Below are 24109 nucleotides of genomic sequence, written 5' to 3'. Positions count from 1 at the left end.
GGAAAGACTAAGACTCACAATTTAAGAACTTTCTTTTAAGGAATTATGCTATTTTTGCTGCATAATAATAGTTGATCATGGAGTGGGTGAAGCCAAAAATACTTCAGGCCAGCCAACAAAAGAGAAAAGGGGATGTGCAAATAGGGGAAAAATGGCAGTTTTCTGCATTTGAACGTGTCATTCAGAGAGAGAGAAAGGAAGAACCTGTTGCCTTCATTGCTATTTATGTTCTTCAGAACAGTGTTTGAAGGAGAATTGAAGGTGTGATATCTTTTCAAATAGTCCTTTCACCAGCTGCACTAAGGGGTGCTACCATGGTAAAGAAGGCATCTTTTATGCTGTCTTTGCTTCCCATGTATGTTCCTGCAAAAAATCATTACCTTTCTGTGCCAGAATGAGACTCTGAAAGTGTTGTATTCTCAGCTGCTGTGTTGCTGGACAGTGTCCTGTTGCTTTACCTGCTAGGAGCATGCAGCCCCAAGGCATTGTATCTGTGTTAGCTAACTAGAAAGATGTGTCCCCTACTATTTATTTCAGCTTCAGCAATTTTTGGGTATTGTTCAGAACAACAGGAGGCAAGCCAGGTTCAGTTACAAAAGTAATGTCTCTGTTTACATTATTATTTTTGTGTGGGTGTGGTTGGGTGTATGTCTGCATATACATGTGGGTATGTGCAAATACAAGCACCCTAGAATTTAAGGGTCAAATAGCTGTCAAATTCTGTATTACAGGCATTGAAATATTTTCTCACTATGAAGGGAAGTGAATACTCTGTAAAGCAAAAATAATAGGTGTCACTGAGATGTCACTGGAATGAGACAAAATTTGGGTGTTACAGCCCTTCTTATTTGTGTCTTTAATTCCTCAAGTCAGTCTGGTTTTGAACAATACTGCTCTTAGATTCATTCCACTGTGTTTTATGGGAAATATCTTTAGTGCAGTTTAAAAGAAATGAAGAAGGCCTCTCTTGCTGTAACGTATTGTTTTGTTTTTTCTTTAAATTGTTACAGCTGTCTGGGTGACTGGTGAGCTGTGTTCTGCTCTCTTCTGCAGTTCAACGTAGCAAAACCTCTGTGTTTACTGCACTAGTTCCCTAGGACAGTAGATTATGGGACTGTCTCTTGTCACTAAGCCCATATATTTGGCCTAGTAAAGTGTGCAGCTTACATATGCATCAAAGATAATTCTGTCTGTTCTTCTGCAGAGTGGAGATTGATCAAGGTTAATTGATCCAATAGGTTGACAGAAGAAAGGAAAGAAGTAAAGGTTGTACTTTAGGCTATAATGGGTATAGAAGATTTCCTGGAGTAAAAAACCACAACAACCTTGTATATTTTTGAAAGATAATATTTTAGATAAGGAGCAACTGTTAAAAAGGCAAAAGCATTTGTTGGCTGTTCTTGCATGGACCTGGAGATGTTTCTGTACCATTCTTGTACTGTTCTGTATCCATCACTGAACAAGTGTTAAGAGTTCCAAATTTCTCTATTTAGAAGGAGCTTTCATCTGCTGAAGAAAAATGAGAAGTTACTTCGAGAACTCAGAAATTTGGACTCAAGACAATGGTAAATTCTTCTAATGACTGCCTACTTAATTGTTTTAAGTGTGCTTGCACTTACATGGCTCTAATTGCATAGATTTGAGAGCTGAAATAATTTTAAAAATAATTTTGTAAATTATTAATGTATTTTGCATTGTACTGTAGTTTTTGGTATTATATTGAAGTTACGTTGATGTTATTTCTAGAGTGAAACTCTACAAGTAGTGTATAACGAGATAGAACAAACTTCAAAATAATGTAAAATTATAAACATTTGTATGCATAACATGGAGTAGTTTTAAAACTTTGATATGACAAAATCTCCACTTTTTAAACTTGGGCTAATTGTTGAGCTGTTTTCCAGTGCTGTTAGTAGTTGAAGGCATCAAATTGGAGTTGCAGCACAGAATTAAAAGCTTTGAATTGTTTTTTGTAGAATGTGAAATAAAGTCCAGTGGAGGTTTTAAAAGTGTGAGAAACCCCATTCAACTGCTCCGATGTCTCACAGCAAGCTGTGAACGGAAGACATTGCTGTAGTACTTAAGATTCTCCATTCAGTTGCATAAGCAGCAGTGTTGATAATGCCCATGTTGCAGGTTTCACTCGTTTCAGAAGGCCAGTTATTCCACTAGCAGTTGGTGCTGCCAGCACCATCCTGCATCTCAGAAGTGATGAAAGGGGTAAATGCTGTTCATGTAGAGCAAAACTTCAGACTCTAGAGACCAGACTAGAACAAACAGAATAGGAATATGGAAATGTAGAAGGTATTCAAAAAGAAGCTGTGCAGTTGTACTTTACTTTCACTATCTTTTTCAATGTTTTAAAAGCCGTGTTCTGTGTGTACTGTTTGCATAGTTGGGTTTCATATTAGTAAAGGCACTGTCAAGCAGTGACCATTCTCTGTTCTACAGCCGAGAGACACACAAGATCGCGGTGTTTTATGTTGCTGAGGGACAAGAAGATAAACACTCCATTCTTACTAATACTGGGGGAAGTCAAGCCTATGAAGATTTTGTAGCTGGTCTTGGCTGGGAGGTATTTATTAAAATATCTTTATATTGAGTCTGTTTACAGAGAAAATTATAAATCCGTTTAGATTTTATAAGTCTTTGGCTCTTTAGCATTACTCACAAGTACTGAAATACTGTTTTGCAAGTAGGATGTAAAGAATAATTCTGGATTTAATTCTGTTAGCAATAGCAGCTATATAATTTTACACTCTTTCAATTTAAGAAACTGTGCAGGCAGAGATGATTATTTAATGTGCAATCATGTACTTGGCTTTCATGGACTGATTAAGAGGCATCTTGATTTCCCTGTAGGCCTGTAAAGTCCATTGAAATTTGAGATTTGCTCAGATTTGGGGATCAAAAACATATAAATGTGAGCTTCTCTCATGCATCCTTCTTCCTGCCTTTCACTGCAGGCATCTGTCTGTTCGCACACTCTGCTTCCATGTCTCTTCTAGCACTCAGAAATACTGTGATGTACCCCAAAATCTAAACAGACTTGCAACTCTTTAGTCACTAGTTAGATGCTGTTACGAGGACTTCCTTTCTTGCATTCTTTCTTTCTGACCACATAGGATTAACTTCCATTGTAAAGTTCAACTCCTCACTGTTGCACAGAAGTACAGGAATCACTCCTGTTCCTGGCTGGCTGTGTAAGAATCTGCAGGTTGTCTGTTCCTCTTGTGACTTGTGTTCATCAGGAGTGTCCACATGAGTGTCCATTTTGTTTGTTCTTTTTCATACTCATCAGGTATATAACAGCACTGCTAGATTAGCTACATGGATAATGGCTCTGACTTTTCCACAGGAACAGAGAAAAATTACTAGAAGTCTGTGCTGTCACAAACACAGATATTTATTTCCCACATTCCTGATTCTTCAGGAGAAAAAAAAATTACATTAGTGTCTTCAAATATCCTTCTTTAGTGGGTTAATTGTCTTAGCCTTTGTTAGCCAGATTAAAGGGTTGCTAATTTGGATTAATAATAATGATGAGACATTTAATATTCTAACCTCTTAACATTAAATTCTGGATCCTTTATTAACAGAAAAGCGAATATATCCCATGTGGGCAGAGATTAAATGTATTCACCTCTGAGATGTAGCTTTCTTTAGACACTGTTGTAAAAGTGAAATAGCACATTATACATGCTCATTTATTTCAGTGCCAAACTATTTCCCATAGAACTAAGACCTACAAACTTATTTTTGAATTTTCCATTAATTTCCTGTGATTCTTTTCATATTCACGGAATGAAAATTTCTCATGAAAATTATGGAAGATAACAAGACAATTTAAAATTGTCTGGCTCTCACACAGGGTTTCTTCAGAGCTCAGGTTAAGGCTGATGTAGTATCACAGAATTTTTAAAAATTCAAAAAGCACATATAAGTGACTGGAATCAACTGATCAGGGAATAGTGCAGTAAATGTTAGTGTACACAACCTTTCCTGTTCTCTAAACTTCTCTTCCCAGCAGCATCTGGGGCGACCATGGAACATAGAATGCCACTACACTGCAGATTTCCAGTCTAGTCAGCGAGTCTGAGCTCTTTGAGAAAAACATAACGGTACTATTGTGAAAAGGGCTGTACTTTTAAAAATTCAGTTGAAAGTGCATTTCAGAATATAAAAACTGTATTTATCACCTCATGTATTTTTTCCTTATGCTTCCTGGGTTTTACTTCTAGGTAAATCTCACAAACCATTGTGGCTTCATGGGAGGACTGCAAAAAAACAAAAGCACTGGACTGACCACTCCATATTTTGCTACCTCGACAGTAGAAGTAATGTTCCATGTGTCAACAAGAATGCCTTCTGATTCAGATGACTCTTTAACAAAAAAGGTAGGGGTTTCTGAATAACGTATTTTCTTTTGATAATAAACCCAGAGAAATTAGAGTCAAAGAAAATCCAGTAACTTTTTTCTAAAAAACAACAACAATAAGAAAACAGAAACAGAACCAAAAACAAACACATAACACCTTAATGTGCTAATAGCCGGTATTTTACTGATGTAGGTTAAACTGTATAAATTATTCTCTACCAATTTCAAATTTTGCTGTACTGGTGATTTTTGACATTGTTGCACATGTTTACAGGATCACATGTACAGTGGTGAAAAATGAAGGGAGTTGATGGTTTGTGTAGAAGAAAAAGCAAATTATGTTTTAGTACTTTGAGATTTTAAATGCCAATTAATAAATATGTGGTGGGTGCATTTTAAGATGAGTTTTAATTCACTGAAGAGTCACGTGTTATTAACATAATTTTCCCTTTAAAAAAAAATTAAAATATTAAGAATTCGACAATGCTTATTGTAGATAAGGTGTTTTATCTTGGAGCAGGCACAAATGCTCAACAGTGATATGATCTCTCATAGCCACATGAAGGAAAAAATGGTTTTCTGTATTGGTATTTTTTTCTTTTGAATTTAATAAATTCCACATTAGTGATAACAAGTTACAGTCTCAAACCTGTGTTCTGTTATAAATGAACAATTGGCTATCGCTAGACTGTCCCCTGTTCTGCGTACATACATCTTCAGATGTGCTAATCCATTCAGTAGACACGTTAATGAGCACTGGTTGAAGTGTAATATTGGAGGAGCTGAAGCTGGTTGACCTCTGCATGGAGTTTAATACTTGTAATTAAATTAGACAGTAGACAGTTAGTAAAGAGAGAAATGGCCATGCCTCTGGCAAGCTTCAATTATTAATGGCTTTTTTGTTCTTTGTGTTCAACTTGACAAAAAAAATAGTATTGTTATTGTTATTATTATAGACTGACTGAGTTCTAACTTCTCACTGGCACATCACAGGTTGGTTTGTTTGGTGGGTTTTTTTTAAATTAAATAATGTTTTTTCTTGTATGCCTATGGTGCTGGGTCCTTTCTGTTCTTTGTTTCCTGATGTAGAGCCAGGATAATACTTAGGTTGTTAAAAGATTTATAAAAATGGTTTAATAGCAAAAATAACTAATTTTAAAATAAGATTGTTGCTTTTGTTCCAGTATAGAGCAGCGTGTATATATATATATATATATATATATATCTTTTTTTTTCTTTTTTTTTCTTAAGTTGCCTGGCTTCTGTATTTTTTAAACGGAAACTTGGTTTTATAAAACACAGCTTGTAATTATCCTTACAATGTTTGTTTATAATCTGTTGGAATTAGAGCATTAAAAAGTGTTGACAAGGTGGGGAAGATGTGTCACAGTGAAAATATTAATTAAATAATCTGCAAATACTGTGGACTTAAGCAGAACACACGTGCAAGAGTTCCAGGAGCAGCCCGAATCTCCATAGAGCAGTTCCTGCCAGGCAAGGGTCGGTACTGGTCCAGACCTGAGATTCCACTGGTGACAGTGGTTTCAGCTGGACTTCTTAGCAGTTCCAGCTTGCCCCAGGCCTGTTTCTCTCTTCTTTTACTCACAATCTCACTCTTGTAATTTGGAATGTTTGAGGTCTGTATAGATATGTAGAGTGTATCAGAAGATTGAGATTATGTTTGTAGCTCAGCTACTGATGGACCGGTTAATCAAACCACTTTATTTCTGTGTCGCTTTCTTTCCTGTTCTTCCTCAGAATCTTTTTCTTGTTTTTATTTTTAAGTTTCCCAATGAATGGAGCCTTGTGAGGCTGTTTTTAAGTGTCTCCTCCCTTCCCTGACATATTTTGGTCTATTTCAATAAAATTTAGTAAAGACATGTATTAAAGGTCTTAATTTCATGTGTATTTAATGAAGATAGGCTAAGTAAAGGAGGCAGAGTGAGAGAGACTCTTAGTGCTCCTACTCAGCAGATAGAGGCCACATGGGCAGAAGCATTAGACATCAAGGAACCAGCACCAGAGAGTGATGCTATCAAAGTCATCCCAACCTTGAGAAAAGTATCAAGTGAAGTTTGCATCTTGGGAGAAACCAGCAAGTGATATCACAGAATCACAGAATGTTAGGGATTGGAAGGGACCTCAGAAGATCATCCAATCCAATGCCCCTGCTGGAGCAGGAACACCTAGATGAGGTTACACAGGAAGGTGTCCAGGTGGGTTTTGAATGTCTCCAGAGAAGGAGACTCCACAACCGCTCCTGGGCAGCCTGTTCCGTGTTCTGTCACCCTCACTGTGAAGAAGTTTCTTCTCATATTTAAGTGGAACCTCCTGTGTTCCAGTTTGTACCCATTGCCCCTCGTCCTATCACTGGTTGTCACCAAGAAGAGCCTGGCTCCATCCTCATGACACTCACCCTTCACATATTTATAAACATTAATGAGGTCACCCCTCAGTCTCCTCCAAGCTAAAGAAACCCAGCTCCCTCAACCTTTCCTCATCAGGGAGAAGTTCCACTCCCTTAATCATCTTTGTTGCCCTGCACTGAACTCTCTCCAGCAGTTCCCTGTCCTTCTTGAACAGAGGGGCCCAGAGCTGGACACCATATTCCAGGTGTGGTCTCACCAGGGCAGAGTAGAAGGGGAGGAGAACCTCTCTTGATGTACTAACCACCTCCCTTCTAATACACCCCAGGATACCATTGGCCTTCTTGGCCACAAGGGCATAGTGCTGGCTCATGGTCATCCTGATGTCCACCAGGACCCCCAGGTCCTTTTTCCCTACACTACTCTCTAATAGGTCATTCCCCAACTTATACTGGAACCTGGGGTTGTTCCTGCCCAGATGCAAGACTCTGTACTTGCCCTTGTTACATTTCATTAAATTTTTCCCCACCCAACTCTCCAGCCTGTCCAGGTCTCTCTGGATGGCAGCACAGCCTTCTGGCGTGTCAGCCACTCCTCCCAGCCTGGTGCCATCAGCAAACTTGCTGACAGTGCACTCTGTTCCCTCATCCAAGTTGTTGAAGAATATATTGAATCGTACTGGTCCCAGTACTGACCCTTGAGGGACTCTGCTAGATACAGGCCTCCAACTGGACTCTGTCCCATTGACCACAACTCTCTGGCTTCTCCTGGAGACATGAGTAGGAAAACAGGCTTAATTCTTTTTGTAGTTTTGCTGCTGCTCACGCTGCTTAGGCTGAGCACATCAGCACAAGGAATGTGTTTTATGAGATGCTGTGCAGTTCACACACGCTGTAGGGGACCTCAAAATGTTTTGAGAACTGTGTGTGTGCTAACAACTGTCATTGCTCTGAGTGCATGTACTGTTCATGACCTCTAGAGAAACTTGAGTTTTGAGCTTCTGTGCAGATCTTTCCTGTGCTTTCTTTGTCTGTCTCATTCAATGGGAGAAAACAAGCAATCTTGCAGTAGTTGGCTTAGAACTGCTGCTGGTTTTTATGTTGTAACTGTGCCTAGAGGTGCATGATAGGTTCATCTTATAAATGGAAATTAAATTAAATTAAAACAAAACTTCTTCCTGACAGTCCAGCCACTGCAAAATCAAGATTCTGCTGTTTCAGAGGCTAAGCCAATTTTAAACTTATTTTCCATCAGTCTTACAGAGCAGTAAATAAAACTTTTGAAGTGTCTTGGATACCTCTGAAGCATTTGTTTCTGAAGATAAGAACAAGAGCAAGCAGACATGAAATCAGGGAAAACAGATCAAAATCCTATGCATGTGTAAAGGAACTTAACATTGAAATGCATATATGATAGGTATTTACTTTGCAAATAGTAAATTAAACATTTGATGCTGCTAATGTAATCCATTTTGTTTTTCTTAGAATTAAAGGTTAGAGTAAAGAGTATTTACACTATCCTTACAAGAACAAATTGCAAAGAAAATATCAGGATCAAATGAAACTGTGAAGACTCTGTTCATTGAGTAAGAAAGCTCACGTGTGTGCCTCTGCAGCTTATCACCTGTCTAGCTCCCCCTTCCTTAGCCTGATAAAGCAGTGAAGGCATTGTAGGTGAGAATATTATACACAAGACATGTAAATAAAAAATAGTAAGTTATTAATGATTGGAACACTAATTCATCATGGGCTTTGGATGTATTATTAATACATGATTCTAGGTTATGTGTGACATCATCCCAAGCACATAAAAGATTCAGAGCTCCCAGTATTTATAGCTGGGGTGTTTTTTATTGCGCTATTAACATGTATTGAGAACTTGAAAGTTTACAGATGTAAATTATTAGTGTGAGATTGTTTGGGAGTTACAATTAAGTACACGTTGCTTTAAAAACAAATAAACAAAACCACACCATAGTTGCTGAAACAAAGTTCTGTGAGAAATTCAGCTGGAGGGTGCATATGCTGTAGACAGCAGTGCTGCTTACATGTGATGGGCAAAAGTAGCTGCAGTAAGCCATTACTTCAGATGTTTCTGCTCCTTCTGCTCTTTTTGTAATGAACACTTTCATTTTTGACGGAGAAAAAAGTTGGGACTAGCTGTCGTATCATGAGAAAATATAATAGCCTTTTTTCTGCCTCCTTTAGGTAAGTGGGTATTAGAAATTACAGTAATTTTGGCAAGAGTTCAAGGGTTAATGCAACAGATAAATAAAAGGAATTTTCTGTAAATTGGGCCCTGCATTATTTCACTTGTCTTCCCTTTCCAGACCTAACTCATTTAATTTTAAAAAGTAAATACTTAAATTCTTCCTGACAGTGTGCTTTGCTTTTACTATCGTTTATTACTTCAATTATACTTGGTATCACTTAGAACAATCTACCATTTGGAAATTTCAGTATAGCCTGCAGCTCAGTATTAAGTCTGGCTGCTATTGTAACATGTACAGCATATGACACTAATGTATCAAAATTAGATTTGATCATCCCTCCTGGTTATATTTATTTCACATTTCTTTTGTATTCAGTTAACATAAATGTATTAGGAGAGCTGACACATGATGATGGCTATAGAGTAAGAATATTTTAAAGTATTTTGAGTTAAATTTGAAATTTCAGGTAACCTAACAGTCGGTCATTTTTATATATTTGTTTTAATGGAGTAGAGTTTCAAAGCAAGCCTAAAAAAATCTGTTTGTCTCTGACATCTCCTCAGGGCTGTCTTCCCGACAGCTCAGGTTCAAAATGGCTAAAACAGAGCTCTTAATCTCTTTCTCATTGCCACCTTTCTGGATCACCACGGATAACATGGCCATTGTGCCTGTCACTTGTGCCCATAGCCTGAAATCATCTTTAATTTGGTCCACTTTCTGGATTCTTACATTCAGTCTGTGCCTAAGACTCTGTTCTTTTTTTTTTCTACATAACATTTCTTGGAATATAACCTTGCCGTACACACAGTTATAATTTATCCGCTATATCCTTAAGTCTTCCTTTCTCTGGCCTTGACACTCATTCTCGCAGAATGCTGCTATAAAATTTTTCTAATCTTTAACAGCTTTTTAGTTTCTTTGCATTTTTCATTCTCCATTTTGTTTCTTGCTTTACGCCTGAATAATAAACTCTCTAGAGCAGTTTGATCTGCATTTATGCAGTATTTAGTATTTTAGAATATTGGTATATTACCTGCAGTTTCAGGTGTTACAGCTATATTGTATTCCTGTTACTCAAAGTAGAACACCATTTTAGAGATTTTTATTATTTATATTATTGCTGTGCCTTACGTCTCTAATACGGATTTGTGCTTTGTTTTGCTTACCATGATACACACACATACAAAGGTGCCTACTCTTGAAAAAGGAACAGAATAATGTATCCAGAATTTAATTATTCTCCAGATATACTGATGAAATCAACAGCACACTATCTAGTTTTCTTGTCTATTATTTTTGTCAGTCTTCTACCTCTTGTAATGGAAAAAAGGCATTTATAATAATTTTGATCTTGAGTAATTTACATGTTGTTATAAACTACAATTCACAGTTTATACCATCATCTACCTACTCACACTGTCTGATTTTGACTTTCAGTCCATTATATGTCACAGAGATGCCATTCTACACTTCACTCAAACTGGATCTTGTCTTGGTAATAATCATGAGGCAAAGCACACCGGACAGGACTTGGAACTCATTGGAATATTCTGATTAATTTTACTTTTCCTCCAAATAAATTAGTGCTTTTAGCCTGGAATGTATCCTCACACCTTTATGGGGGTATAAGACAAACTTTGAAATTGGAGAGAAAAGTCACTGGTAGCTTTGATACCCTTGGCATCCAAAAATGTATTCCTTGTCAGTAGTCCTCCTCCTGAAATAACCATACAATACCCTTATATCACACCAAAATCTGTGTTGATCTGATGTGAAAGTGTGCATCAGTAGCCATGCTCTGTCTGGGTAGCTCTCACAGGTGTGCAAGAACTGATGTCCTGTCTGATGAGCCGCAAGTATCAGTAACAGGTACTCAGGGCTGCCTTTGATAATGGAAATTCAGAGGTAGTGACGCCTTCAAGAAGTTGCACTGACTAAACTCTCTATATGTTTTGAATTTTAAAGCCATGTATTTGCATTTACTGTCTCTTGTTTGTAACAGTGTATGAGTTTGCTGTCTTTGGGTCCAAAGACAGTAAGTGAAGGAGGGCCAGTTCTTCTGGTAAACAGTTCAGTATTGCTGAATTGGGAAAGCTGCACTGCAGTGATGGGTGTATCAGTCAGTCCTAGTCCTTTTTGGCATTCAGTTGAATGAGTTCAGTTCAGTCATTGCACCAGATGGCTGTCCCTCAGTCTAGGATAATGTAGTTTTTTCATCTTCCACAAGATTTCATATCTAAACTGATTTGCCTCTTGCTTTCTCCGTGGTTAGGCAGCCTCATCCTTCCTGAGCTTTTCACTCACCTCTTAGTGTAGGCCCATCAGTCCCGCATGCCCTTCTGTCGTTATCATATTTCAACAGATAGTTTGACTGTCACTTCACCTAGGAAGGTGGGAGAGGTTCAGGCCCTCAGAATGATTCCACAGTTCATTGTCTTTTATGACATTCGTCACTGCTAAGTATCGTCCGGGGTTTCTGCAGCTGGTGTTTGTGTGTTGCACATCAGTCATTCAGGTCGTTGCCTGGTTTCATTCAAATTTAGTGAAATAAAACTCAGCAAAGTGAATGTTGCTATAACCAATTCTTTTGTTGAGCTGGGTTTACCATTGGCACAAGAATGTCCCTAAGTGCTGTTCAGAATAATTCAGCCATCTACAAAAGAGGCAGGAACAGCTCACTTCAAAGGAACTGCAGTCAGTGGAGATTAGATGTATGATGTGACCCAGGCAAAACAAACAACTTGTTGAGCATCAGACAAGATGCAGGGTATTGATGCCATCTGTCCTTTGCCCCGTCCAACACTGTTGTAGAAATACAACCCTGTTTTTCAGTCCGATACAATTTAAAGGCAGCAGAGAAGAGCAGAGGTGGCTTCTTTTTTCCTTTTGTCTTTTTAAGTCTGACGCTGACAACTGGTATAACCCTTTGGAGAAGATGAAGGTAGCATTCCAGGAGGTTTTGGGATATAAACAAGTGAATACTTGCAATGAAATTTCTCTGATGACTGTGTGTGTTGTGCTTTTATTTAAAGTGCAGTTAGGTTCTGAAAATGAATACAGAAAATTGTTGCTTTTTCATATACTAATAACTTCTTTTAAGTGCTCAGATTAGTATCTGCATGCTACCTGTTAACAGTAGTTCATAGTGCTGTCCTTTGAATAACATCAAGGCAATTGTTTGACAAATTCTACGTACCTGAAGCTGTGCAAATAAACTGAAAACTGTGGGTGAAGACAATTGTCAGCTATTGCTGGTGATGTACAAGGAGAAAAAAAAAAATCAGCTTGGATTTTCAGAAGTAGCCATTACTGGAAAGAAACTCACATTTAATAATCTGAATGTATTTGATCAGTATATGTAAAGCCTTTCTCTATGGTGTTAACATTTGTTTATCAGATGATAACATTTAGCAGAAGGAGCGTATTGGAGTTTCAGTGCAGATAATTCCAAAGCCTTCACAATATTCCTGAATCTGGTTATAAAATTACAACTGAGGATACAGCATGGATTTTGAGGAACGCATATGATAATTCTGAGACAAATCAAGAGCCGTTTGGGGTGGTTTTGGGGGGACGGGGTGAGTTATTTTTACAAAGGTATACAGATTTCATGGGAAATGAGCATTTAGTTTAGGTAAACTAGGGGCTATGGAAAGTGCAGTAGTGATTTTCCTTTAAAAGCTCTTTGTTTGTACTAGCCACTTTAGAATTTAGCTAGAGTGATGAGGTTAAAAACTACTCTGATTTGTAGCTTTTAAACAGATGTTTCTTCATATCCTGTAAAAGTTCGTACAAAATTTAGTAATTCACTGCCTGCTTGAAAGCATTTTAGTAAATCAGATTGGATAAATCTGCATTCTTGAGATAATATCAACAAAATTTTAACTTTCAGTAGAAAACATATTGACATATCTGTTAATTTAAACAGACATTGGCACCAATGTATAAAACTCTATAGCACAAACCCATGCTGTGAACTAATACTGTCATTGAAATTGTACAAGAACTATAGTGTAATTCGGTTATTTTATTAATTTTTCTTAATTTCTTTTTGGTGGGTTTGTCCTTTTGAAATATGGCTATGGAATATATTCAAACTGATGGATTTTTATCCCTCCTTTTCCAGCTAAGACATTTAGGAAATGATGAAGTACACATTGTCTGGTCAGAGCATACTCGAGATTATAGAAGAGGAATAATTCCAACAGAATTTGGTGATGTTCTTATAGTTATCTATCCCATGAAGAACCATATGTTCAGTATCCAGATCATGAAAAAGCCTGAGGTAAGGAGTTTTTTCTTTTGTGTTTCCTTTGTATGTTTAATGAGTTTTTGGTAGAATAGATGGATACCACAAGGTGATGTGTCTTTAAGAATGACAATTGGAGTGGTGGTAGGAGACGGAGGAAGAGCTCACTGAGTACGATGCATAGTAAAATCAGTAACTTGAAATTGCAAAGGCCTGATCCTGTCAAGCATATCTGCTAACATCATAAACTGGAAACAAATCTTGAACATCCTGCATAATCATTTAAATATGAAGATAAACTTGGCAAACTTTTAAATCAAATTTGATACATGAGTCTGGGAGTTGAATAATAGCCTGTTCCAGCTTTCTCCATCTCTGTCATATTCCCCTTTTTTCTTCTCAAGGCAAGTTTTCACTTTCTCCTTGGCTCCACACAAGAATTTGGAGATTAAGTCAGCAAAGCAAGACTGTTCAACTTCAGGCATATGAACACATGCTCTTCCTCAATGTCTGTGCTGCCCCTGTTATTAAAACAGTGGTTTACGATAGCGAACGCTGACTGAGTAAAAGTAGTTATGAATGTTTGCACTGCAAAATTTCTGTGTGTGATGTCACTTGCCATTAACTTCTATACTTTAAATATATTTTTTTTTCTAGAAGCACTAATATTCATAAATGAGGTATGACAGAAATAGGATTCCCTCTATCTGGTGATAGGCATGAAGTGATACCCAGTATATGGTCTTGTTATTACTGGGTTACTTATGTTTTTAATTAATAATATATTTTTTCTCTTACTACTTTAATACAAAGAGTTGTATTATCGAGGATGTGCAGGCTAAGAAGGAAAAAGAAAACTGCTGATAGCAGGAATTGTTGTTAGTCCAGCAAGAGGTCCTTGTACATGAAAAAAGAGGTGCCTTCCATCAGATTGAAGTATTCTCAAAACTACATTAAATGGCTGCTGGCAAAAATAATGCAGGGATCTAAAATTATTTTGCAGCATTGTTTTCATCTTAGCAGCAAGAATATTTATTGTACGCTCTGCTCCCTATGGTGACCTGATGCACAAACTTTGCTGCTCTTCACATACTTTATGTTAGTAGCTTTAGGACTTTATTCACACATACAGGAAATGAAGATACTTAATATAGAGTTTTAATTATTTTTTTAATTGCAAAATTATGATTGATTAGAGAAAATTGTAGTGCCAAAACATAAGATCCATCTGTTCTGTAAAACTTTTGGGTGTCACCTATACTAAATATCAAGGGGTTTTTTACAGATCTCACAAATAGGGCTTTACACTTGGGGGCTGAAGAGGCCAAACTTTCACCACATCTCTCCTGTGAAGGGTTTACAGTCTCTTTGTATAGATACCATAGAAAGATAGAAGAAGAAGAGAAAATGGAAGGAGAGGGTTTGTCTGCCAGTAAGTGTATGACAGTTGCACGTTGAATTGGTCCTCATGGACATGTTATATCTAAAGCTATGATAAATATTATTTTAAAAATTGAGTAATTATTCATATTGCTTCTTACCACCTACAGTATCGTCATCTAGCCCTTTCAACCTCATAAACATCATATGCATGACTGTTCCTAGGATTTTGGCAGCAAATGTTGGAAATAAGCTGTGATGAGATGTGGTATTCAAATGGTTGCTTAATTTTCTTCAAATGCTATGTTATCTGTTACCAAGGATATCAAGCAGTTATATGGCTATGGCTGTATATTTCCACAAGAGAAAAGGTCTGTCATGGAGCACAATAACTGGTCTGATTATCTAGCGATGAGAAGAAAAAAATTATATATTTGAGTGCTCTATTGTTCATGTTGATTGCTAATTGTTATAGCTAAGATCCTGCTTTATATTGAATTTCTTAATTTTTTATTCAGGTTCCGTTTTTTGGTCCACTCTTTGATGGTGCTATTGTGAATGGAAAAATTCTTCCTATTATGGTTCGTGCAACAGCTATAAATGCAAGCCGTGCGTTGAAATCGTTAATCCCGTTATACCAAAACTTGTATCCTTTCACTCAAATGGTTTCCAAAGTATATACATTCCCTTGCAGTCCTACAGATACTATCGTTGTGTTTGCTGTCATCTTTTATTTTTGTCGGATTAACATTGGGAAAATACTTTCCATTTTTTATGGTGATGGTGTTGTTTAAGAAACTTAAACCCATAGAAGACAATTCAGACAAAGACCAGCTGTTTTTAATTAATTGAAGAAGAGATTCAGTGCTGAAAAATCACCTGTTTCTAATATTTTATAGCACGTACTTATCACTTCTTGTTTAACATTATTTTAATGACCATTTTGTGAGTAGACTTTCTCAAATAGCAATGTCATGGTGTTAATAATCTTTATTTCCTTAAAGATATTTAATGTTTATCCAGTATTAATGTGACTTAATTTTGTTTTCTAGTTTCAAGAAGGATATGAATGCTGTTTTCCTTCAGATGAGAAATTTATTACATTTTTGTCATTTAGATATTGATATTCAGCTCAGAATACAAAATTGTTGTCAAAATTATGTTGTGTTTTTATCAAGATGTCGGAAAAGGTTACCTCTTCTTTTGTCTTTGTTGGAACTTGAAATTGTAGTTTTTTGAAGGGACTGCTCTTGGAAGAATAGGTTTACCAACCAGAAACTAAAATCATAAGGTAAGTCAGTCATATATACCTCTCCCCTTCTTAAGATTGAGTTCTTTTATATACCTGTTAGTTAAATCAACAAGAGTGTACTATTTTTTAATTTCATAAATTGAAAGGTAAGTTTAAATTTGGATCCAAAAGAAATTCTGTGCTACACCCAAGCTGTAGATAATTGTATTTGTCATGTGATAGATTGTTGCTGAAATACTCTTTTTTTTTTTTTTCTTTTTTTTCCTAAGGCTGGCTGTTAATATTCAGAGTTTTGGATTAGATATGATGAAGTGGATTTACAGATGAATGATGGATGATGTTTGATGTGATCACATTAAATGACGTTTGTGCCATTTCTGTAGATGACAGATGTTGATTCATTGTGGTTTTATGTTTGGAAAGGTCCGATCTTTTTGTCATTACTCAAGTGGCTTAATCAAAGAATTTAAAATGTATTATCATGATTATACCATGAAAAGTGATGGCTTATAGCATCATATTGATGTATAGTGATGAGCAATTGGAAAACAACTTACTTCTAAGTAGCAAATTTTCAGTACCAAAAAAACCCACAAACTTGTGTGTTTAAACTTCTTTACAGAATATGGAAGTTGTAATATACACTTTGGGCATAGCTTGCCATCTCAGTGTCTAGGAGTTGGCCTAGAAGCTGTGTATGGCACGTTCACTTTTAATTCACTTCTCTAAATTGTGCTTTTTATACGCATCAAAGCACTGCATGTCATTTATGACCCAATGTAGCCTCCATTAAAGTGTTGATATTTGTCTCCTAATATGGCTAGCATGTTAACTGAAAAGTATTACGTGTATTTAATATTAGATAGTATTGGTTGGTGGGTTTGGTATCACCACGTGGTAAGCTTTGAAGTACCAGGTGATTGGGCACTGATATTAAAGGGCAACTTTAAGTAGTTGGTGGAATTCTTTTTCCGCCTGGCTTGTAGTATCTTATATTCAATGCTCTGTGTAATACTTTAAAAATGGGAGCATGGGCAGTTCTTTAAAAGCTGTTTACTTGGCACGAAATTAGAAAAAATTCTACAAACTTCTCTAGCTTGAGCAAGGCTATGGTGGAGTTAGTTGTGTCAGTGGAGAACAGCAAAAAAATTTTAAACTTCAGACTTCAAAGTTTGTCATAGTTCTGAGTGGTTTAAAAGACACTTGATTAAAAACACCATGGACATGCTCTTGGTGTTCAACCCGTGGCCAGATTTGAGGTCAAGAAGGAATTTCCCTCATACAAGAATGTCAAAGACTGGTGGGTGTTTCCTGTAACATGGTCATGGTCTGTTAACTAGCAATATAAGAAAATTGAATCTAATTATGTTCCTACAATAGTGGGGAATTGAAGACGTCGAGGGTTGTCTTTAGTGTCTCTCGCTTTTTTCCACTGGCATATTTTAGCTATGGCTGTAGCAGTTCATTATTGGCTTTTAAGTTTCTTATGGACTGAAGGGTGTAGGGACAGGAGTATTTTATGGTCTGTAGTTAAATAGCTTTTCTGGAGACCTCACCAGACTTAATGTCTCTTGTGGAACACAGGCCTTGTTGATCATGGTGGTCTTTCCTCATGTTGGAGTTGCTGGAGCAAAGAAAAAGAGGGCTCAGAGTGGGGAAAACAACACATTTGAAGAAAGAGGAAAAAAGGCACAGAAAAGCTGTTTTTCAGAAGATACACGAAAAGCAGAGACCCAGCTGGAAAGCTGAAGCTGATAATCAAGGCTTCCCACATGTCCAGGACCACAATAGCATCAGTGAAAGAGAATTCTGAAGTTATCTGCTCAAAGTTAATTTTTGTTTACGTATGAGTACCTAACCTACTGGAGCAGTGTTAGTTTATTGTGGATCTTGAGGGAATAAGAATACTTGAGAGTTCTGCCAGGCAGAACACATTTCAAGCCTCGTGCTTCTCTATTAGCTCTCTGAATTTCAAAGCCAGCGTCTGTGCGGATATCTCTACGCCTGAAGCTGCGTGGTTCATGTCACTGTGCTGGGTGATTCTTGGTGGGCAGCTTTTGACTCAATATGGAGTAGATGATGATATGTAGGTCTGTGCTTATCTGTATTTGAGAAATACAATGTCACATTGCAGATCTCTGTGGTGATGATGGATCCTAGTAAACTCTTAATTAAAAAGTAGGAGTGTGTTGATTTGCTTGCGTATGGGATGTGAAAAAAGTGGCACCAAGTTTGTCCCTCCTACTTCCAAGGAGGGCTTATCCGTCCTCCCAGTTAGTGCATTTTCTAAGTGCAGACCTGACTGGAAAAATCAGCTGTCATTTGTAATCAGCAGGGATATTCAGTCCTCTTCACATAACCTGATTGCAACGTTTTCCTTATTGCGCTAGTCTGTTAATCACGATGTGGCAATGGGTAGTATGTGTGAATAGTATAATAATGGTTGCGTGGATACAGAAAATTCTGCTCATCTCCCTTTTATAGTCTCCGTGACTTTGAGCAGGTATTGTGCAGTCTGAAGTAGCTTTCCCAGACTGACATATCCTGTCAGTCACCCTCCTCTTTCTGACATTATTTTGCTCTTTCTGATAGCAAACTTAGAACATTTTGAAGGTTTGAATTTTTAATTATTTTTAAAGGTTTCATATGCTCTGTATTTTTATTGTTTGCTCAGAATACTATAACAATGTTTCCATATTGTAGTATTTTAAGATTAAAAATTTACTAAATTTGTCAGCAAACATCAGTCAGGCATGGCAGGTATCCTGCTTTAGCTCCATGCTTGACATTTTTGTTGCTGCAACTGGGTGAAGAGAATATTGCCATTTTGGGTGGAGTTTCTGCATTGATTTGTGGAATTTGCTTTAGTTTCCCCGTTGAGTATTCTGCAGTGAGGATTCACTATCTTTTGGTGGCCTGGCTTTCTTGTAGCAGTACCCCCTCACCAACAGGCGGTGTACATGCACACAGTAGCAGGTGATACATGCAAAATACTTGTATTGTCTTGCTGATGAAGCAACAGTACTCCCCTCTCTATCTCATAGCTGATATGTTTTGTCTTCTCAATGCAGTTGTCGTTGTCGTAAGAAGCACACACTTATCTCTTGAATACACTCCAGCTGCACATATGCCAGGAAAACTTCTAAGACTCATAACTGCAAGTGCAATAACAGGACTGAATGTTGCGAACAGTCATTTTCACTATGATGTGGAATAAGGCTGACAATATTTAAGGGATTGTTAAATTCTCGTTATTTACTAAATTGCATTGAAATTCCTGATAGGAATAGTTTTATTCATGGCTTGCATCTCAGAGCAAACACTTTGTCACATTCTGAATTCAGAACCTACCATGCGTAGGAAATGGATCAATGCTGTTTTGAAAAATAGAGTGGCTTCATACGAAGTTTAACTTGAACTTCCTGAATAAACAACAGACATTAGCCAAATGCCAAGAGGCACACCTACGTAATGTTCTTTACTGAGCATAGTAAGCACCTCCAGTGAACTAAATTGTTAAAATTATTTATGTCATACAACAGAACAACTGGAAACCTTCTGGGAGTGGAATTCCCATTGTGAAACAACTTGTGTTACTTTTTACACATCGTACACAGATTTTGGAGTGTTAATGATTATTCCAAACTGTCTGCAGTTTATTCCACCTACAAAATATTATAGAATAAATCTCAATCTAAATGATTTTATAATCTTTTTTATCACAACTGAAAAATGTAGGTTCCCCCTATCTTTTTTTGACATTGTATTCCTAAATGTTTGATACTTCATGTATTTTAGCTAACTTTTTTAGACAACTGTCTTCCAGAGAAAGGGAAGATGTTAATCCCGTACAGTATCTGACAAGGTGGTAAATTCTTTATGAATAAAATAATGTGTGTGAATGGTTTGTTAAAGGTTTCCTCTGTAGTAAAAACTAATAGCTCAGAAGAAGCTTTCTGGCTTGAGATGGCACTCAGGTTCCCCGAGACAGGGTTTTATTGGAACCAGTAGTGTCACGGGTTGTTATGCCTGGTTGACCATCATCTGCCTCAAGGTAGAATTGCAGACACCGGAAAGCTTATCTTTAAAAATGAAGTGTTTGTTATTAATCATGTATAGTGAGCAAAGAATATTCTTCAGATTCTCTGGCTACATTTGTCTCATTTAATTAGGAATATTTGATTGATTTCTGTTTTCAAACTGGAATTTCTGAAGAATTTGGAGATTTCTCACTAATACAGAAACTTAGAAGGTAAACTGGAGAGCATTGGGTTTAGGCAATGTTAGTTTCCCTCCCTCTAAGTCCAGTAAGTTTTCTATCTTACAGATGCATGAGCATCTGTAAGGAAAAAAAGTGAATACAGCGGTACTACATCAAGTATAACTTGAAATGGAAAACACATAATGGGTGCTCTCTCCTTAAATATGTATCATGAATTCATTTTTCACAGTGCCATTGATTAATTTTGGTATAGTGAAAGGAATAATGCATGCCATTATAATTTCTCTTATCATATATTCTGGTTTAGGATTTTTTTGAACTGCCATATGCCAAGATTCTCAGCAAACTTTGCTGTATTTCTGGTGATACAATTTTGATATAGAACATTTAATAAGGTTTTAACATACCTGTTACTGATCTGTCATCATGGGTGAGAAGAAACAGATATTAAAAATAGTGTTTGATACGCTTTTTAGATACTACTCTATATGGTTTAAAACAAATAATTGAAAATTTCAGGATTTCAGTGAATATTTATCCCATCCCTGAATCATACCGTTGTGGACTTATCTGAGTTCAAATAAGAGCCATGAATGTGTTCATCATATGACTCCTGCTGTTTTTTTCCAGGAGAAAATGGAGTTATTTCTAAAATCTATTTTACTGTTTAGCAACGGAAATTGTTTTCCAAGTTCAAGCAAGAATCATAAGGTAGAGAATATGATGTTCAGTCTTTCCTGTACTTTGACTTGCTCAGTTTTGCTGTTCTCTCAAATTATAGTCCTGCTGACAACTTACTTGATCTTTTAATAATTCAAAATGTGGTTAACTGATGCCTGCATACAATGGTATAACATGAAAAACTGGAGATTTGCAAGGCATTTATGAGTATCTGATTTTTTCATTGGACTATTATCAGATGTTTCCGTTTCAAGAAGTCACGTGTAACAGTTTCTCTGTACATTATAAGAAGACGTAAATATAAGAGGAAAGTTTTATATCTCTATATAGAGTCATGCATATGCATGTGCACATTTGTGCATATGTCTATGCAATGACAGTAACAGCTATTTTTCTTATATTTAACTTACTTAAATTAATGTATCAAATTGATGTATTTTCCTTTGATGTCACAAGTATATTTGAACAATAAGAGATTGTTGTAAGGAAAATTCCAGGGGAAATACCAGAAAGATTTGGTTTCTTGTAAACAGTGGATGGCTAAAGTACTCAGAACAGCAAACCACTAATGCAAAAAGAGCAAAATGAACAGTACCTAAATAACTGCTGCATTTAAGAACGTTCGTATTCAAGATCAGTGTTTTAATACGTTATACAGGAGGCTGATAGAATTTGAAATATCTCACATAAAGGAATTGTATACATGATGACAGTGCCGTGTAATAGAACCATCTAAAGTAAATTCTGTATGGATAACATCATGTGAAGTTTACCCAATTGAAAAAAAGGCCAAATGAAAAAAAAAAAAAAAAAGCTAAGATTCCAAAGCATAGGTTGTGCTTTTTATGTTTAAGTATGGTTTGAAATCCTGTCTTAAGGACATCTTGCCTAACTATATATCTAATGCTGCTCAGTAAATGAGGAGAGTATTGATTGGCATATGCTGTTTAAATCGATCACCTTGACAGCCAGAATTACAGTAATCTGTCAGTATTAATGACTGTCTTTCAAGCCTTGGTACGTCTCCTTCGTTGTCTCATCGTGCCTCACTTCTGTTTGAAGTGCATTTTCTTGCAACCTCTGGTTTTGTCAGAGTAGGTACTTTTGTAGGTTTTTTTGTCCCCTGAGTCCAATTTATTGGCTTGATCATGCAATTAGAGTTAAAATGCAACACCAGGGAGCAAAAGTAGGCAGTGTTCTGAGTAACAATTGTTCCTCAGGGGTAGTGTAAGCCTGTTCTCAGCTATCATTTATTAGTTACCTGTTGAAAGAATAGGATTGTTTTGCAATGAATAATTCCAAAGCATCACTTTAAATGCCTTTGATTTTAACCACGAGAGACAACTGATTGAACCAACATTTGTGAAAGGTTTTTAAACTCTTGCCTTAGTGTTTGTCATATAGACACTTCAAATAACTGCTGGAGAAATACTTGCAAATGTGTGTACCAATCTGCTGTTTCTCCTGCATTTTCATGTAGACATACAAATAATTTCACTTGGGTTTTGTGCATTTTTAATATGAGGAATAAATGGAAGTGTGAGGCTTGAAAGATATGTTGTAATGCAGTATATTTAATGTGTATAGTCTGTGAATTTTTTGCGAAACACACATACTTTCCTTTAGCAGCATTTCTGGATTTGCACATGTTCAGGTAAACGTATTTTCTTCAGTAATTACCCTGCTTCTAATCCCACAGCACCTGCCTTTAGACCCCAGGTAGCTCTTCTGTCTTTACCTCTTCTTATGGACTGTCTGCAGATAAGAACTAGGATGCTGGGAGCACCTGTTAAAGAGGTATGTTGTAAGCATGTGGGTTTAAGGGTAATAATGTTGTCATCACAAGATATCTATAACTTCTTTTTAATTAGCAGTACAGCTTTATTTAGTAGTTACTCTTTCCTAATTAAATGCATGAGACTCTCTTGAAAGTGGTAAAAAAGCAAAATATCAAATGAGACAAAACTGATTGACTCTAGTAATACAATTTTCTACAAATAATTGCACTTATAAAGAGCTGACGGCTGTGTTGATGTCACACACAGTTATAAGGAGACTCAAGTATTTTTGTACTGCTAGAAAGTATGTTCTAGATTCTTCTGCTTTCTTCCATAAATTGAATTTACCCATCTAAAGCAGGGGGGGTATTGGTTCTACTGATGTCTGTATAAAATATGGGTAGGCTTATGCCAACAGCATTCTGGTTTAGAATAAACGGTTGTCAGTGGACTACCCTGAAAAGCAGTGAAGTGCTTTATCAGCTTCCTAGAACTTGTGAATTTGGATCTGTCAGTACAGATCTCTTGGGAGGGAAGTTGTTACTTTTTCTTTTTAAGGTGTGAAACTTTTGTATGTTGTAAGATGGAAGTTAGTAGAGCAGTCACTCTTTAATTATCAAATGTGTTTTAAATATGTGTAGAGCCTTCTTTTAAACAAAAATATGCAGGGAGAAGGCTGGGGGTCCTTAAACTGAAATGAAAAAATAAACTAATTCAATCTTACACAGAGTTGATTGCTTTGCACGTAAGACAAAATGGCAGGTTTTTTGTTAATACCTACTTAGCCTTATTAATTAATTAAACATTTTGGATAACAAAAGCCCTTTGTTAAAATGTTAAGACTCTTGCCCCCTAAGGTGTTGAAATTCGTACAGATTTCTTTGATAGATTTCGGAAGTCTGTGAATAAAAGCCAGGAAGGTTAAATAATTTTCCGTGATGTTTCTAAGATTTAAAGAAATAAATATTTTTAAAGTATTTAAGCTCTATTTTTATGTTGTAAAAGATGGCATTGTTTATTGATTTAATCCTTTTCTAGTCATAAATTCACCCCTAATAACAGATGAGTGACTTGCAAACAACTTGAAGGATCTGTAGGTTTAAACACTAAAAGCTGTATACATATATATATATATATATATTTAAAGAATAAGTCTTTAACATTGTGTATGGTTGATTTGAATATTTAAATTGGTGGGAAATGTGGAAGATTTTTTGTAACAAGCAAAACTGACAAACAGTTAATGTCTGTGAGATAGAATGATTAGAATGATGTTTTCGAGTGAGTTGAATAAGATTGGCAAACTGGTTTTGTGTCATTCTACATATGGTAATCAAGACAGTTGGGGCATAGTTTCCAGTGCCAACAGAGGGATTAGAAGATGATAAGTACCAAAAAAAATGAGGAGATTAATAGAAACTAGCACATTGGTTGTCTTTGTTCTTCTACAGATCTGTATTTCAGTTGCTGGAAAAGCAACTTGTGAGTATATGGAAATATCTAGCGGGAGACGAAATATACTTCATGTAACAAAACTAAATATTAAGCAGGTCAAAATTGTAACAAAAAGGGTGTACTTATACAGTTTAAG

General features: G+C 36.5%; 1 protein-coding gene across 11 annotated transcripts in view; it reads left to right on the top strand.

Moving 5' to 3' along the window:
- RALGAPA1 (Ral GTPase activating protein catalytic subunit alpha 1) overlaps window positions 1-24109 on the top strand; it is a 142209-nt gene that overhangs the window by 96088 nt on the left and 22012 nt on the right. For all 11 annotated transcript variants that reach the window (XR_010651401.2, XM_065838424.2, XM_071809402.1 and 8 more), the window contains 5 exons: window positions 1494-1565; window positions 2452-2575; window positions 4242-4397; window positions 13083-13241; window positions 15104-15231. Coding sequence is in view for 10 of the 11 variants with exons in the window: in XM_065838424.2 (XP_065694496.1) it covers window positions 1494-1565; window positions 2452-2575; window positions 4242-4397; window positions 13083-13241; window positions 15104-15231 (639 nt within the window). In the remaining variant the exon portion in view is untranslated. The remainder of the gene's footprint in view (window positions 1-1493; window positions 1566-2451; window positions 2576-4241; window positions 4398-13082; window positions 13242-15103; window positions 15232-24109) is intronic.

Source organism: Patagioenas fasciata, chromosome 5 (assembly GCF_037038585.1).
Source record: "Patagioenas fasciata isolate bPatFas1 chromosome 5, bPatFas1.hap1, whole genome shotgun sequence".
NCBI lineage: Eukaryota > Metazoa > Chordata > Aves > Columbiformes > Columbidae > Patagioenas > Patagioenas fasciata.
The sequence above is the reverse complement of the archived record's forward strand: the minus strand, read 5'-3'. Positions and strand labels throughout refer to the sequence as shown.